This window comes from Hylobates moloch, unplaced genomic scaffold, assembly GCF_009828535.3.
Source record: "Hylobates moloch isolate HMO894 unplaced genomic scaffold, HMol_V3 SCAFFOLD_8, whole genome shotgun sequence".
In the NCBI taxonomy this organism is placed as follows: Eukaryota; Metazoa; Chordata; class Mammalia; order Primates; family Hylobatidae; genus Hylobates; species Hylobates moloch.
Window position 1 is genome coordinate 2,815,464 of NW_026652283.1, and position 13,841 is coordinate 2,829,304.

At 49.8% G+C, this 13,841-nt stretch overlaps 1 protein-coding gene across 7 annotated transcripts in view; it reads left to right on the forward strand.

Moving 5' to 3' along the window:
• Positions 1 to 134: 134 nt before the first annotated feature.
• The window catches only part of ITFG2 (integrin alpha FG-GAP repeat containing 2), a 28,062-nt gene continuing 14,355 nt past the window's right edge, over positions 135 to 13,841 (forward strand). For 4 of the 7 annotated variants that reach the window (XR_004249104.2, XR_004249105.2, XR_004249103.2 and 1 more), the window contains exons 1-12: positions 135 to 352; positions 5,641 to 5,736; positions 6,381 to 6,422; positions 6,576 to 6,747; positions 8,616 to 8,755; positions 9,243 to 9,391; positions 9,782 to 9,879; positions 10,063 to 10,116; positions 10,212 to 10,312; positions 11,316 to 11,433; positions 12,235 to 12,408; positions 12,485 to 12,647. Coding sequence is in view for 2 of the 7 variants with exons in the window: in XM_032159307.2 (XP_032015198.1) it covers positions 257 to 352; positions 5,641 to 5,736; positions 6,381 to 6,422; positions 6,576 to 6,747; positions 8,616 to 8,755; positions 9,243 to 9,391; positions 9,782 to 9,879; positions 10,063 to 10,116; positions 10,212 to 10,312; positions 11,316 to 11,433; positions 12,235 to 12,408; positions 12,485 to 12,588 (1,344 nt within the window). In the remaining 5 variants the exon portion in view is untranslated. The other 3 variants (XR_009214459.1, XM_032159307.2, XM_058442343.1) reach the window with 3 other exon arrangements.

Consider the following 13,841-nt stretch of genomic DNA (forward strand, 5'->3'; position numbering starts at 1 on the left):
TACCCACGGGCTGCAGCCCTGTGGAGAAAAAGAGTGGCCCGTGGGCCTGTCACTCACATCAGAGCTGGTAAGCCCGCCTCCAAGGCCGGAAGACCCGCCTCCTCTGTAAGGTTAAAGGAGGAAGAGGCAGAGATTGGAGGTTCAGGCAGTGACGTAACTTTCTGCCTTAGGTGGCCTTCCGCTCTGGCGGCTGTCGCGACGGGGGTTCAGGGAACATTTACTGGGGCTCCCCGCTCCCTCTGCTCTTGGAGGTGCCATGAGGTCAGTTAGCTACGTGCAGCGCGTGGCGCTGGAGTTCAGCGGGAGCCTCTTCCCGCACGCAATCTGCCTCGGAGACGTTGATAACGATACGGTAGGTGCATGCGCACTGCAACAGACAGCCTGGATCTGCAGGGACGGGGCAAGGGAAGTGGAAGAGGCCGCCCGAGCGTGCCACGTGAGCGTGAGCATGCGCGCTGTGGCTAGTTTGGAGCGCTAAAGAGAAAAACTTTATTGATAGCTTCAGTGTTCGTGGTTGGTTTTGTTCCTTGGGAGGTTTTGTTTGTTTGGTTGGTTGGTTGGTTTTTTGAGACAGAGTCTCCGTCTGTCACCCAAGCTGGAGTGCAGCGGCGCGATCGCGGCTCCAACCTCCACCTCCCGGGTTCAAGCGATTCTCCTGCCTTAGCCTCTTGAGTAGCTGGGACAACAGGCACACGCCACCACGCCCGGCTAATTTTTGTATTTTTAGTAGAAACGGGGTTTCACCATGTTGGCCAGGCTGGTCTCGAACTCCGGACCTCAGGTGATCCCTCCTCGGCCTCCCAAAGTGCTGGGATTACAGGCGTGAGCCACCTCGCCGGGCCCCTGGGAGTATTTTTTATGTGGGATAGATAGCTGATCCCTCCGCCTGATTGAGTCACGTGTTCACTGGAGGAGCCTGGTAAACTCTGGTGACCCAGTTTTCTGGATCACTGTTTCTGAGTTAAGCCTCCTTCAGTGGCGTCACTTCTCAAATTACTTACCTTGGCTGGACGCGGTGGCTCACGCCTGTAATCCCACCACTTGGGGAGGCCGAGGCGGGCGGATCACCTGAGGTCAGGAGTTCGAGACCGGCTTGGCCAACATGGTGAAACCCCGTCTCTACTAAAAATACAAAAATTAGCCCGGTGTGGTGGTGCGCGCTTCAAATCCCAGCTACCTGGGAGGCTGAGGCGCGAGAATCGCTTGCACCCGGGAGGCGGAATTTGCAGTGAGCCGCCATCGCGCCCACTGCACTCCAGCCTGGGCCACAGTGCAAGACTCCGTCTGAAAAAAAAAAAAATCACCTTTCAAAGCCGTAAAGTGGAAATAACAGTGCCGCTCTGCCTGTGGCTCCGCCCCTCCGAAGACTTCTCTGAGCCGCCTCCTACCCCCACAGAATTAAGCACTCCCTCCGTGCTTAACATAGGTATTAAACTCGTCTGCTGCTGTTAGACTTGGCCCACTCGGCTGGAATAGATTGGGGTGTTTCCCTGCCTAGCTCTCCCTCCGGGGCAACAATCACCCCCACAACCCAGTGTTAATAACGTCCGGTTTCTTCAGTGCCTGCTTCATAGTAGATGCAGGTGCCTGGCAACTTGTGCTACACCTTGGTTGAATTACAGAAACAATCTCCATCTACCTTTTCTCTCCTCCGCAGTCGTTCCTCTTTATTTTTTATTTATTTATTTATTTTTGAGACGGAGTCTCGCCCTGTCCCCCAGGCTAGAGTGCAGTGGAGTGCAGTGGCTTGATTTCGGCTCACTGCAACCTCCGCCTCCCGGGCTCGAGCGATTCTCCTACCTCAGCCTCCCAAGTAGCTGGGATTACAGGCGCCCGCCACCACGCCCGACTAATTTTTGTGTTTTTAGTAGAGGTGGGCTTTCACCATGTTGGCCAGGCTGGTCTTGAACTCCTGACCTCGTGATCAGCCCACCTCGGCCCCCCAAAGTGCTGGGACTACAGGCCTGAGCCATCGTGCCCAGCCCTTCTGATTTTTTAAATAAATTACCACAGGTCAAGCAGGTAAAACAGTGCCTGGCACACAGTTTAGTTCTCACTTAAGTGTTAGTGGTGGTGGTGGTGTTAGTATTTTATTCTGTTTTTCTGCAAACCTTTATTGAACTGCTCATTATGCACCAAGGACTCTGCTACATTCTAGGAATTCAAAAATGAACGAGAGAGTTCCAGTCCTCTGATAGCTCATAATCAAGTTGTGTGATAGTCACCGGATAATAAAATATAATGAGATGCACTGACTAAAATATGTAGAGGATTCTCTGGTGGAGCATTAAAGGGAATAGTGTCTGATGCTCTTTTTTTTTTGCAGACTTTATCTTTTCATTTATTATGTATTTCATGTTTCTAATGCAAAGCACTGTATTGCCCCCTTCTACCCTCTGCCCTGTCTTCCTACTCGGCCTGCCTGCTTCACAGTTGCTTAACTGTCCTGTGCTTATTTCCCACCGCCCCCTAGTGCTGTGATGGAGAAGGTATTTTATGAGGCCTCTTTTGGCTCTACCCTCTCTGGGGAGGAAAGAGTTATTCTCATAAATTTGAATTGTTTTCTGGGCTTTCGTGTTTCTTCATGAACTGCCAAGCAGTCCAATTTTATGAGAAAATCAGAGGAGGAATTTTTTAAATTTTTTTGTTTTTTATAGAGACAGGGTCTCACTCTCTTGCCCAGGCTGGAGTGCAGTGGTGCAATTGTAGCTCACAGCAGCCTTGAACTCCTGGGCTCAAATGATCCTACTGCCCCAACCTCCTGCGTAGCTGGGACTACAGGTGCCTGCCACCATGTCTGGCTAATTTTTTAAAAGTTTTGTAGAGATGAGGTCTCATTGTGTTAACCAGGCTGGTCTCAAACCTCTGGCTTCAAGCAGTACACTGGCCTCAGTGTCCCAAAGTGCTGGAATTACAGGTGTAAGCAACCTCACCAGGCCACATTTTTAAACAGTAAATTAACAAAGCACCTTCAGATATACATCATTTTCCATTTTATCTGATTGCCTTCTTTGTTTAAAAGCATTCCCTTTTTTATAGCTTTATAGCACCAGCTTTTTTGAAATTGTACTTACCTAAATGAATTACACTATTACACACTCACTTCTACAATATTAGATATACTACCATTTTTTTCACCTGAGTTGTAAGCTCCATTACTGTACACTCCATAGGGATAGGAATGTTTTAATCGGTTTTTTCCACTGCTATATTCTCAACACTTAGAACAATATAGGCACTGGCCGGGCGTGATGGCTCACACCTGTATTCCCAGCACTTTGGGAGGCTGAGATGGAAGGATCATTTGAGCCTCGGAGTTCGAGACCAGCCTGGGCAACACAGTGAGACCCCATCTTTACAAAAAGTTAGAAAAAATTAGCCAGGTGTGGTAGTGCATGTCTGTAGTCCCGGCTATTCAGGAGGCTGAGGCGGGAGGATTACTTGAGCCTAGGAAGTTGAGGCTACAGTGAGCCATGATCACACTACTGTACTCCAGCTTGGATAACAGAGTGAGACCCTGTCTCAAACAAACAACAAAAAAACAGAAAAAAAAGAAATAAGAAACATCAAGTAATAGAAGGTTTGATTTAAAAAAAAAAAAAAAACTAGTTTTATGCTTCTGTGATTTGATATTCTCACCAGAATCTCCCATAACAATTACAACAATTAAAAAAATAAATCAAATTTTTTTTTTTTTTTGAGACGGAGTTTCTTATTGCCCAGGCTGGAGTGCAGTGACACAATCTCAGCTCACTGCAACCTCTGCCTCCCGGGTTCAAGCAATTCTCCTGCCTTGGCCTCCCAAAGTAGCTGGGATTACAGGGGTGAGCCACCGTGCCCAGCCAGAAGTCAAAGATTCAAATAAATTCCAATTTGTTTCTAACTTTCCCTTACTGTTCACCTGTTATCTCTGTTGCCTTTAGAACTAAATTTCTTGAGAGTATTAGTTCAATGTATTCTGGGATCAGGAAGGGGATGTTGGCTGTACCCCCAAGAGGAGAACATAAAGCAATTTGCAGAAGTGGGGTTTGAAGCCACTTGGTTAACATCGTGAACCCCTGTAAAGGGCAGCTACCCAGATACAAATGGTGGAGAGGCTCCATACAGGGACCTCCCTTCTCTAGAGCTTAGCCATCACTTGAGGGCACTGGAGGCCCAGAGTGGGGAGCAGCCCCTTCAGGCTCTGCCCCCTCAGGCCCCACCATCCTTTGTGGTTCCCACATACACCTCAAGATCAAAAGGCCTTGCTAGAGGAGGGAGGGCCCCAAGAGTTCACACTGTCTTTTTGTTTGGCCCCTGATTAAATATGAGGTCTGAAGTTAGATTCTCCAAAACTCCACCATCTTGGGCTGTTTCAAAACATGTCCCATTTGTAATGGGCAAATTCAAAGAGCCGAAGTCAGGCATGTGTAGCCTAGAGCTGTTCAGGTGGCATACTTTTCTGGGGTGGGCCATAGATTGTGTGTAGCCTCAATTCCTGTAACCTCTCTTACCCCCTAACACACACACCCCTAAATGGAAATAAAGAACTGGGAAACTATGGTTGTGTTGGCCTCAAAAGATTGTTTTGTTTTGTTTTTTGAGACAGGGTCTAGTTCTGTCACCCAGGCTGGAGTGCAATGGCACGATCATGGCTCACTGCAGCTTCAGCTTCCTGAGCTGAAGTGATCCTCCTTCCTCAGCCTCCTGAGTAGCTGGAATTACAGGTGTGCACCACCACACCTGGCTAACTTTTTTTTTTTTTTTTTTTGAGACGGAGTCTCACTCTGTCGCCCAGGCTGGAGTGCAGTTGTACAATCTCGGCTTACTGCAAGCTCTGCCTCCCAGGTTCACACCACATGCCATTCTGCTGCCTCAGCCTCCCTAGTAGCTGGGACCACAGGCACCCACCACCACATCCGGCTAATTTTTTGTAGTTTTAGTAGAGACAGGGTGTCACCGTGTTAGGTAGGATGGTCTCGATCTCCTGACCTCGTGATCCGCCTGCCTTGGCCTTCCAAAGTGCTGGGATTACAGGCATGAGCCACCGCGCCCGGCCTTTTTGTTTTGTTTTGTTTTTCTTTTTTTTTTTTTTTTTTTTGAGAGATGGGGTCTCATTCTGCCACCCAGGCTAGAGTACAGTGGTGCAATCTTGGCCCACTTCAACCTCTACCTCCCAGGCTCAAGCAGTTCTCCTGCCTCGGCCTCCCGAGTAGTTGGGACCACAGGCATGCACCACCACGCTTGGGTAATTTTTATATTTTTTGTAGAGACAAGGTTTCACCATGTTGGCTAGGCTGGTCTCGAATTCCTGAGCTCAACCAATCCACCCGCCTCCACCTCCCAAAGTGCTGGGATTATAGGCCTGAGCCACCACACCTGGCCTCACCTAGCAAATTTTTAAATTTTTCATAGAAATGGGATCTTGCCATGTTGCCCAGGCTGGTCTCTAACTCTTGGCCTCAAGTGATCCACCCACCTCCACCGCCCAAAGTAGTGGGATTACAAGTGTGAGTCATTGCACCTGGCCAGACTTTTAATAAAGTAGATGAAGATACAGGTTGAGGTCTTGTGATTTCCCTTGGCTAGGCTAAGTAGAGAAGAGCTTGAAGTGGTTCAGCAGAGTCCCATCCTAACGCTTTCTTCTCTCTCCATTTGAAGTTAAATGAACTGGTGGTGGGAGACACCAGCGGGAAGGTGTCTGTGTATAAAAATGATGACAGTCGGCCATGGCTCACCTGTTCCTGCCAGGGAATGGTCAGTATTCACTTCCCTGGGCCTGGAGGGAGGAAGGGATCCCTTCTGTCCAGTGACCGCCTAGGGTGAGCCCCACACAGGTGCTAACCCATGTGTCCTGACTCCCCAGCTACTGGGCCCAGCCACTGACGTGCAGCCAATTTGATTTAGGGAGGGCAGTCCCCAGCCAGTGCTCCCATCTGTCCTCACACACGCATACATGGGCTGGGGTGTTTTTGTGTAGTGGAGTACTCCTTGACACTTTATGGAAGTTGCCTAAGGTTGTCTAATCTTAAAGTATAGTCAAAAATGGGGGCAGTAATTTGAATAAGTCTAGAAATATGGTAGCCTCGCTCTATTAGTACAGAGTTTCTATTTTATTTTAAGTCCAGATTGTCTTAACCACCTCAGGTCTTCATGTTGCTGTCTGGGTGAACCAAACCTATAGCACAGTGACTCAGTTAATAAAGACTATCGCCATGGTTCATGTGGCACAAGTTTTCAGTGAGTGATGGTGATTAGAAAACCCGCCCGCTCCTCCTGCTTCACAGAGATCAGGGAGAATGATGGTGATTAGAAAACCCGCCCGCTCCTCCTTGCTTCACAGAGATCAGGGAGTACTGGTCTCCTTGGCGTCTCCCTGAGCCTCCCTTTCTCTCTTACAGCTGACTTGCGTTGGGGTTGGAGACGTATGTAATAAAGGAAAGGTAAGAACTATAGGGGGCCTTCCTTGATTCTTAGCTCACAGTGGAAATCAGTTGAAGGTTAAAGGCTTCAGCTGACCTCTGTGATCTGATTATCAGGCTTGTTTCCAAAACTCCCTCCCCAGTGCATCTCTACTATACCTCTGTTTGTCCTAGAACCTTTTGGTGGCAGTGAGTGCTGAAGGCTGGTTTCATTTGTTTGACCTGACACCTGCCAAGATGTTGGATGCTTCTGGGCACCACGAGACACTAAGCGGAGAAGAGCAGCGTCCAGTCTTCAAGCAGCACATCCCCGCCAACACCAAGGTCATGCTGATCAGCGACATCGGTGGGCATGCCTACCTTTGCAGGCAGCCAGGAGAGTAGGACTCAGTGGATACTAGAGCAGATCCCAAGGGATTGGGGTGAGAGGGAGAATCCATATTCATTTATGCATTTGTTGTGTACTGAGCTCCCATGATAAGCCAGGCATCACTCAAGGCACTGGAATTGCTGTAGTGAATAAATGGACAAAAATTGCTGCCCTCCTGGGCCTTATTATGAAGAGACAGAAAAGAAACAATATAGGCCAGGTGTGCTGCCTCTCGCCTGTGATACCAACGCTTTGGGAGGCTGAGATGGGAGGATCACTTGAGGCCAGGAGTTCGAGGCTGTAGTGAGCTGTGATCTCACCACTGCACTCTAGTGTGGGACCCTGTCTCTATTTAAAAAAGAAAGGAAAAGAGAAGAAACACTACACATTTTGCAAGATAATTAAGTAGTATATTAGAAAGCAGTAAGTACATGGCTGGATGCGATGGCTCATCCCTATAATCCCAGCACTTTGAGAGGCGTGCTGTAAACCTGTAATCCAGCTGTAATCCACCTGTAATTACACACCTGTAATCCCAGCTACCTGGGAGGCTGAGGCGGGCAGATCACTTGAGTTCAGGAGTTTGAGACCAGCCTGGCCAACACAGTGAAACTCTGTCCCTACTAAAAATACAAAAACTAGCCAGGCATGGTGGCAGGTGCCTGTTATCCCAGCTACTCAGGAGGCTGAGGCAGGAGAATCGCTTGAACCCGGGAGATGGATATTGCAATGACCCAGGATCATGCCACTGCACTCTAGCCTAGGCGACAGACTCCGTTTCCAAAAAAAAAAGATAATAAGTGCAGCCGACCACAGTGGTTCATGGCTGTAATCCCAGCACTCTGAGAGGCTAAGGCAGGTGGATCCCTTAAGCTCAGGTGTTCGAGACCAGCCTGGCCAACATGGTGAAACCCCATCTCCAGTAAAAATACAAAAATTAGGCTGGGCACGGTGGCTCACGCCTGTAATCCCAGCACTTTGGGAGGCCGAGGAGGGCAGACCACAAGGTCAGGAGACCGAGACCATCCTGGCTAACACAGTGAAACCCCATCTCTACTAAAAATACAAAAAAAAATTAGCCGGGTGTGGTGGCGGGCGCCTGTAGTCCCAGCTCCTCGGGAGGCTGAGGCAGGAGAATGGCATGAACCCAGGAGGTGGAGCTTGCAGTAAGCCGAGATCGCACCACTGCACTCCAGCCTGGGCGACAGAGGGAGACTCCGTCTCAAAAAAAAAAAAAAAATCAGCTGAACTTGGTGGCATATGCCTGCAATCCCAGCTACTCTAGAGGCCGAGGCAGGAGAATCGCATGAACCCGGGAGGTGGAGGTTGCAGTGAGCCAAGATTGTGCCACTGCACTCCAGCCTGGGTGACAAAGACTCTGTCGCAAAAAAAAAAATAGTAAGTGCAGTGGAGAAAATAATTCACAGAAGGGGCTAGAGTGTCGAGGTAGAGGTAGCAATTTTAAATGGAGTTGTTAGGGAAGTCCTCACTGAGAAGGTAACATTTGTTAAAAAAAAAAAAAAAAAAGGGTGGCAAGCAAGGGAGCCATCCAGATAGAGGGCTTGTAGGTGGTGGGAGATACATGGGATGAATTGGGACACTTTGAGTTGCACGTTTGAGAAGTAATATGCAGGCAGAGAGCGGATAGGAGCTGCGCAACACGTGGACCAGATGCACGGGCAAGATGCCGCAAATGCAGGCAGGGGCAGGGGCAGACTGAGTGTGAAGTGAGTAGCACTGCAGATCGGGCATGAAGCCACACTGGCTGGAAGGTGCCACTGTTAGCAGAGGAGCAGGGGCTGCTCGTGGGACTCCAAAGCCCATCTTGTCTTTCGTGCCCACAGATGGAGATGGGTGTCTTGAGCTGGTGGTGGGCTACACGGACCGTGTGGTGCGAGCTTTCCGCTGGGAGGAGCTGGGTGAGGGTCCCGAACATCTGACAGGGCAGCTGGTGTCCCTCAAGAAATGGATGCTGGAGGGTCAGGTAAGAAGCTGACTCTGGGGAACAAGGCCCCAGGGAGCTGGGAGGAAGGCCTCCTGGAGGAGGCAGTGGGAGAGCAGTCATGCATGGGACAGGGCCAGGGTGGGGAGAAGTGAAAAGTCACCTTGTCAAGAGAGATCCAAAGACCATTTCAAATCAGGGGCTTAGGGGAAATTGCTAGTAACAGGCAAAGAGAAGGGCATGTTGGGCTAAGAATGAGGAGTGTGAAGGTAGGTGTGGAGTGGGCCGCATCAGGACCCAGACCCCAGCTGGGACATGCACAGGGGAAAGCGTGTGGTCTGTGTGGAGAGGACGGTGCCAGGCAGGAGCCCTGGAAACTCGAAATCCTTCCTCCTGCTGCTATCCTTGAAGCCCAGAGGGCTGTTCCCAGGACTGCTGCCCTGCCCCCGCCCACTCGCCGCCCCTCCGTTCTCTGCAGGGACCCACGCCTTCTCTCTCCATCTCCCTTTAATCCCATTCCCTGGTGCAGGTGGACAGCCTCTCAGTGACTCTGGGACCACTGGGCCTTCCTGAACTGATGGTGTCTCAGCCAGGCTGTGCTTATGCAATTCTACTGTGTACCTGGAAAAAGGACACTGGGTCCTCTCCTGCCTCTGAAGGGCCCACGGATGGCAGTAGGTAAGGGGGTACAGGCCAGTGGATGGTGTGGGGGTGCATGGAGGCAGGGTGGACTCCCAGATGCCACATGGTAGTAAAATGGGTCTGCAGTTGGCAGAGCTGCCTGATCTGGGTCCCAGCCCAAGCAGCTTTGCCCCACTGGGGAAGATTATTTTAAGACCAAGGGAATCCTGGCCTCTAACTTTGTAGCACCTGAAAGAGGTCCTGAGATTCCAACCTGGCAGCCCCATCCCTGTCTTTTCTGTTTGCCACATGGGCCAGATGGGGTTAGTGGTAGGTTTCTAAGCTGATTCAAATCGCAGAAGCTCTTTCAGGGATAGGGGTTACAAAGGGCTGGAGAACTCAGCTCACTTGGTCTCCCACTTGATCCTTGCACCCTCCTGTGCACAGGGAGACCCCAGCTGTCCGAGATGTGGTATTGCACCAAACATCCGGCCGTATCCACAACAAGAATGTCTCCACTCACCTAATTGGCAACATCAAACAAGGTGAAAGTGTGGTGGGTGTGAGGGAGGGAGATGAGGGGCAGCCGTCAGTTCTGGAGGAGTGGAGATCCATAGCTTTCCCCTCATTTCGAGGCCTGTCCTTCCCCTGCTGCTGCAGAGCACCCATCTCCCCGTAGGCTCTGACCTTGCCCTGCCCTTTACATTTTCTTCCTCTGGTCCTCACAGGCCACGGCACTGAGAGTAGTGGCTCTGGCCTCTTTGCCCTGTGCACCCTGGATGGTGAGCAATGCTAGGATGCGGTGTGGGGGCTGTATGCCTGTAGCGTCTGCTCGGGGCCTATCCCACCCATGCTCAGCCTGCGTCTCCCCTGGCAGGGACACTGAAGCTCATGGAAGAAATGGAAGAAGCAGACAAGCTGCTGTGGTCAGTGCAGGTGGATCACCAGCTCTTTGCCCTGGAGAAATTGGATGTCACCGTGAGTAGAAAACCTGGCAGAGCAGAGCATTCTTGCGTTTTCCACACGGAGAGATGAGATTTGGAATAATCAGGCTATTCTCACATGCCAGGGAACTCCCAACCTTTATCTTTAGTCTCTGTCTCTTTTTTTTTTTTTCTTTTTTTTTTTTTTTTTTTGAGACAGAGTCTCCCTCTACCACCTAGGCTGGAGTGCAGTGGCATGATCTTGGTTTACTGCAACCTTTTCTGCTAGACTGAAGCCATTCTGTCACTTCAGCCTCCTGAGAAGCTGGGACTACAGGCGTGTGCCACCACACTGGGCTAACTTTCCTAAACTTTTTGTAAAGATGAGATCTCACTATATATGGTTTCAAACTCCTGGGCTCAAGCAATCCTCTCGTCTTGGCCTCCCAAAGTGTTGGAATTACAGGCATGAGCCACTGTGCCTGGCCTTAAGTCTCTTTAGATAGGTCTAAATCCATCTGAAGCGAGTTTCTTTCTTCTTACTCTGCCATATTTAATGCTATACTGTGCTGTTAGAAGTCTGTCATTTCCATAACTTCAGCAGAAGTAATAGCCCCAAAGAAAAGTTGCTGTAAGAGCCTGGAAGGATGTTATTCATCCCAACTCCAGAGGCATATTTTGTAGGTTTTTCTTGTCCAAATATGAATCCCTATTTAATATCACTGTAGCCCCTGAATCAGCACGTAGGGGCTATACTTTATATTGCCATCAGGCATGCTTGTTGGTTTAGGAGAAGAGGCAGACCTGGGTTTGAATCCTGATTCTGCTGCCTCCTAGCTGAGTGGCCTTGGGTGAGTGACTCTATTTCTATAAGCTGAGGTTTCCTCAGTAGAAAATTGCCTACTTCCTAGGGTGGTTGTGAGCGGTATGTGAGGTGGCTCTTTTGACAGTTCCATTTACTGCCCAACCCATGGGTGAAATTCCTCCCCAGCTCGCTGTTTGTCATCCAGAGTCCAGTCCACAGCTCCTTTATGTTCCTTGTCTCTGTCCTTTTTCAGGGCAACGGGCATGAGGAGGTAGTTGCATGCGCCTGGGATGGACAGACCTATATCATTGATCACAACCGCACCGTCGTCCGCTTCCAAGTGGATGAAAATATCCGTGCCTTCTGTGCAGGTGACCGCCGCCCCCATGGCCCCCTTCTACCCACACTTAAGTTAGATAGGCGTGTTAGGCATGCCAGGGAAGTGTTTGCCCCTCACATCCCTTTCCGACGTATCCCCTGATGTAAGTCTTCACTCACCAGTGAGTTCTTCGGCTCTTTTGTTTGGGGGTGAGGGGTGGTCACTATATTGCCATCTTGACAATTTTAAATAAGAAGAAATAAAAGACAGTAACGTCTCCACCCCGAATATTTTAAAGAATGGAATGAGTTTCTGTCATCTGTCTGGGATGTGTGAAGACATGAGGACGTTCTTTTCCACCTGAGCATGCCAGGCCTCTGTGAAGAAAGTTCTCCTGGAGCATTTTCATTAGTTGCAAATCAGGGGCCTTGGGAGGCAGCACTCACTCTCTGGGTGACTGGGGGATGCATTTGGAAGGAGGGATTGGCACCGAAGAGAAGCCTTACTTTCTGATTGTGTTTTGCTAATCTTGCCCTTGGGCGAGCAAGGCCGGCCGTCCCTGATCCCTCCAGGGATATCACTAAGATGGGAAAAGCAACAAATAGCACCTTTTTGGATGCTGTTCTGCCCAGGTTTTGTTACTATGGTTTTTCTACATCTGAAGTGAGCCAGGTCTTTTCCCATCTTCCCTGTTTTACTGAGTTGCCAACAGAGAAGAAATAGCCTTTAATTTTTTTCCTGACATCAGTGGGAGGATGGGAAGTGCTGACTCGCAAGTCTGTGTCTTGCTGTCTGCCCCCCACCATTGGCACTGAAACTTCCTGACCTTTGTCTCCCTGCCCACATCTTCCAGGGCTGTACGCCTGCAAAGGGGGCCACAACAGCCCCTGCCTCGTATATGTCACTTTCAACCAGAAGATCTATGTGTACTGGGAGGTGCAGCTGGAGCGGATGGAGTCTACCAATCTGGTGAAACTGCTGGAGACCAAGCCGGAGTACCACAGCCTGCTGCAGGAGCTGGGCGTGGGTGAGTTCCAGAAAAGCCAGTGGCCCGGGTACCCAGGAGACCCACAGCCTCTTACCCACCCCTTCTTGGCTCTCAGATCCTGATGACCTCCCTGTGACTCGTGCCCTGCTTCACCAAACGCTCTACCATCCAGACCAGCCACCGCAGTATGCTCCCTCCAGCCTCCAGGATCCCACCTAGCTGTACTTGCCTCATAGCTGGTGAAGGATTCTTCTGAACCCCCACCCTACCCCCTAAAGGTATCTGTGGTATTGGCAGGATAGGGAATATGCATTACAGAAATGCAGGATTTGACTCTGGGCATGAAAGATGGCAGCAGCCCTAAGGTGACCATGAACTATAGCCCTCGCAGTCTTTTTGGTGAAAGAAGAGACAAGTTGACCATCTGCACATTTCCTTATGGACCCACCCATCACGCCAGCAGGGTCATAGGACCCTGGCCTTGTTCCAGATCGTCTGGGACATGTCCCACTCCCCACTCTCACTGTGTTGAAAACAGAGACCTGTTTGTGTGGCCCCAACACCCATAAGGAAACCAGGCTTTAGGCCCAGGGGAGCAGTGGAGGTAAGAGCTCCACCCCCTCTTAAGTGCTATCTTCCACGGCACAATTCCAAGTTCTTGACGTTAGTAATTGTTAAAGGAATGGCAAACTGTTTTGTTTTGAGGGATCTTTCTACAGTCTGGTCTTACCCATCTCAGGGTAAGATGATTTTCCTCCATTTACCAAAGCACCTGGGTCAGTGCTTTCTCACGTTGCCGTATTCTTCGGTATTAGTCAGCTTCAGAAGCCCTGCTCCCATTTTTCCACCCACCCATTCCCCCATAAAACAGCTTATTGTCCCCAAGACAATAGACATTTAAAATGTGATGCAGGTTTATGATCCAGACCACAATCGGAATTATATCTTTGGTCATTTATGTACCGTCTGTTCTTGATTCTCTATGCCCTAAATCGGTGTTTTTCAAACCGTGGTTGCAGTCCTTTGGTGGATTATGGCCAGCATTGTTTAAATAGAAAGAATAGAATAAAGTAAAATAGAAAATAGCAGAGTACATTGCTCACGGTGTAGGTAAGTATTGTTTTGTTAGTCATACGTGCATGTGTGTACTGAGTGCCATGTAAAATGTAATCCTGCTGTGGTGAGCTGTGGTCAGAGGAGTTGGAAAGCCATTGCTTTCCAATTGCTCTCAATTATACTGACCCTAGTCAGATGGGTCAGCCTGGGCAAGGGCCCACATTGACATTCCCTTTCTGTAAGGGACAGTGGGCAGAGTTATCATTCAGCTCTTGATAGGCAGGGAGGAAGACCAGAGAAGAACATCGACATAGAGAAACAAGAGTTTATTCCAGTGGAGACTCAGCTGAGCCGAGCGCTTGCCACTGGGCCTGGGGTCTGCAGTTACAGAAGCAGCAAGAGGCAGACAAGGAAAG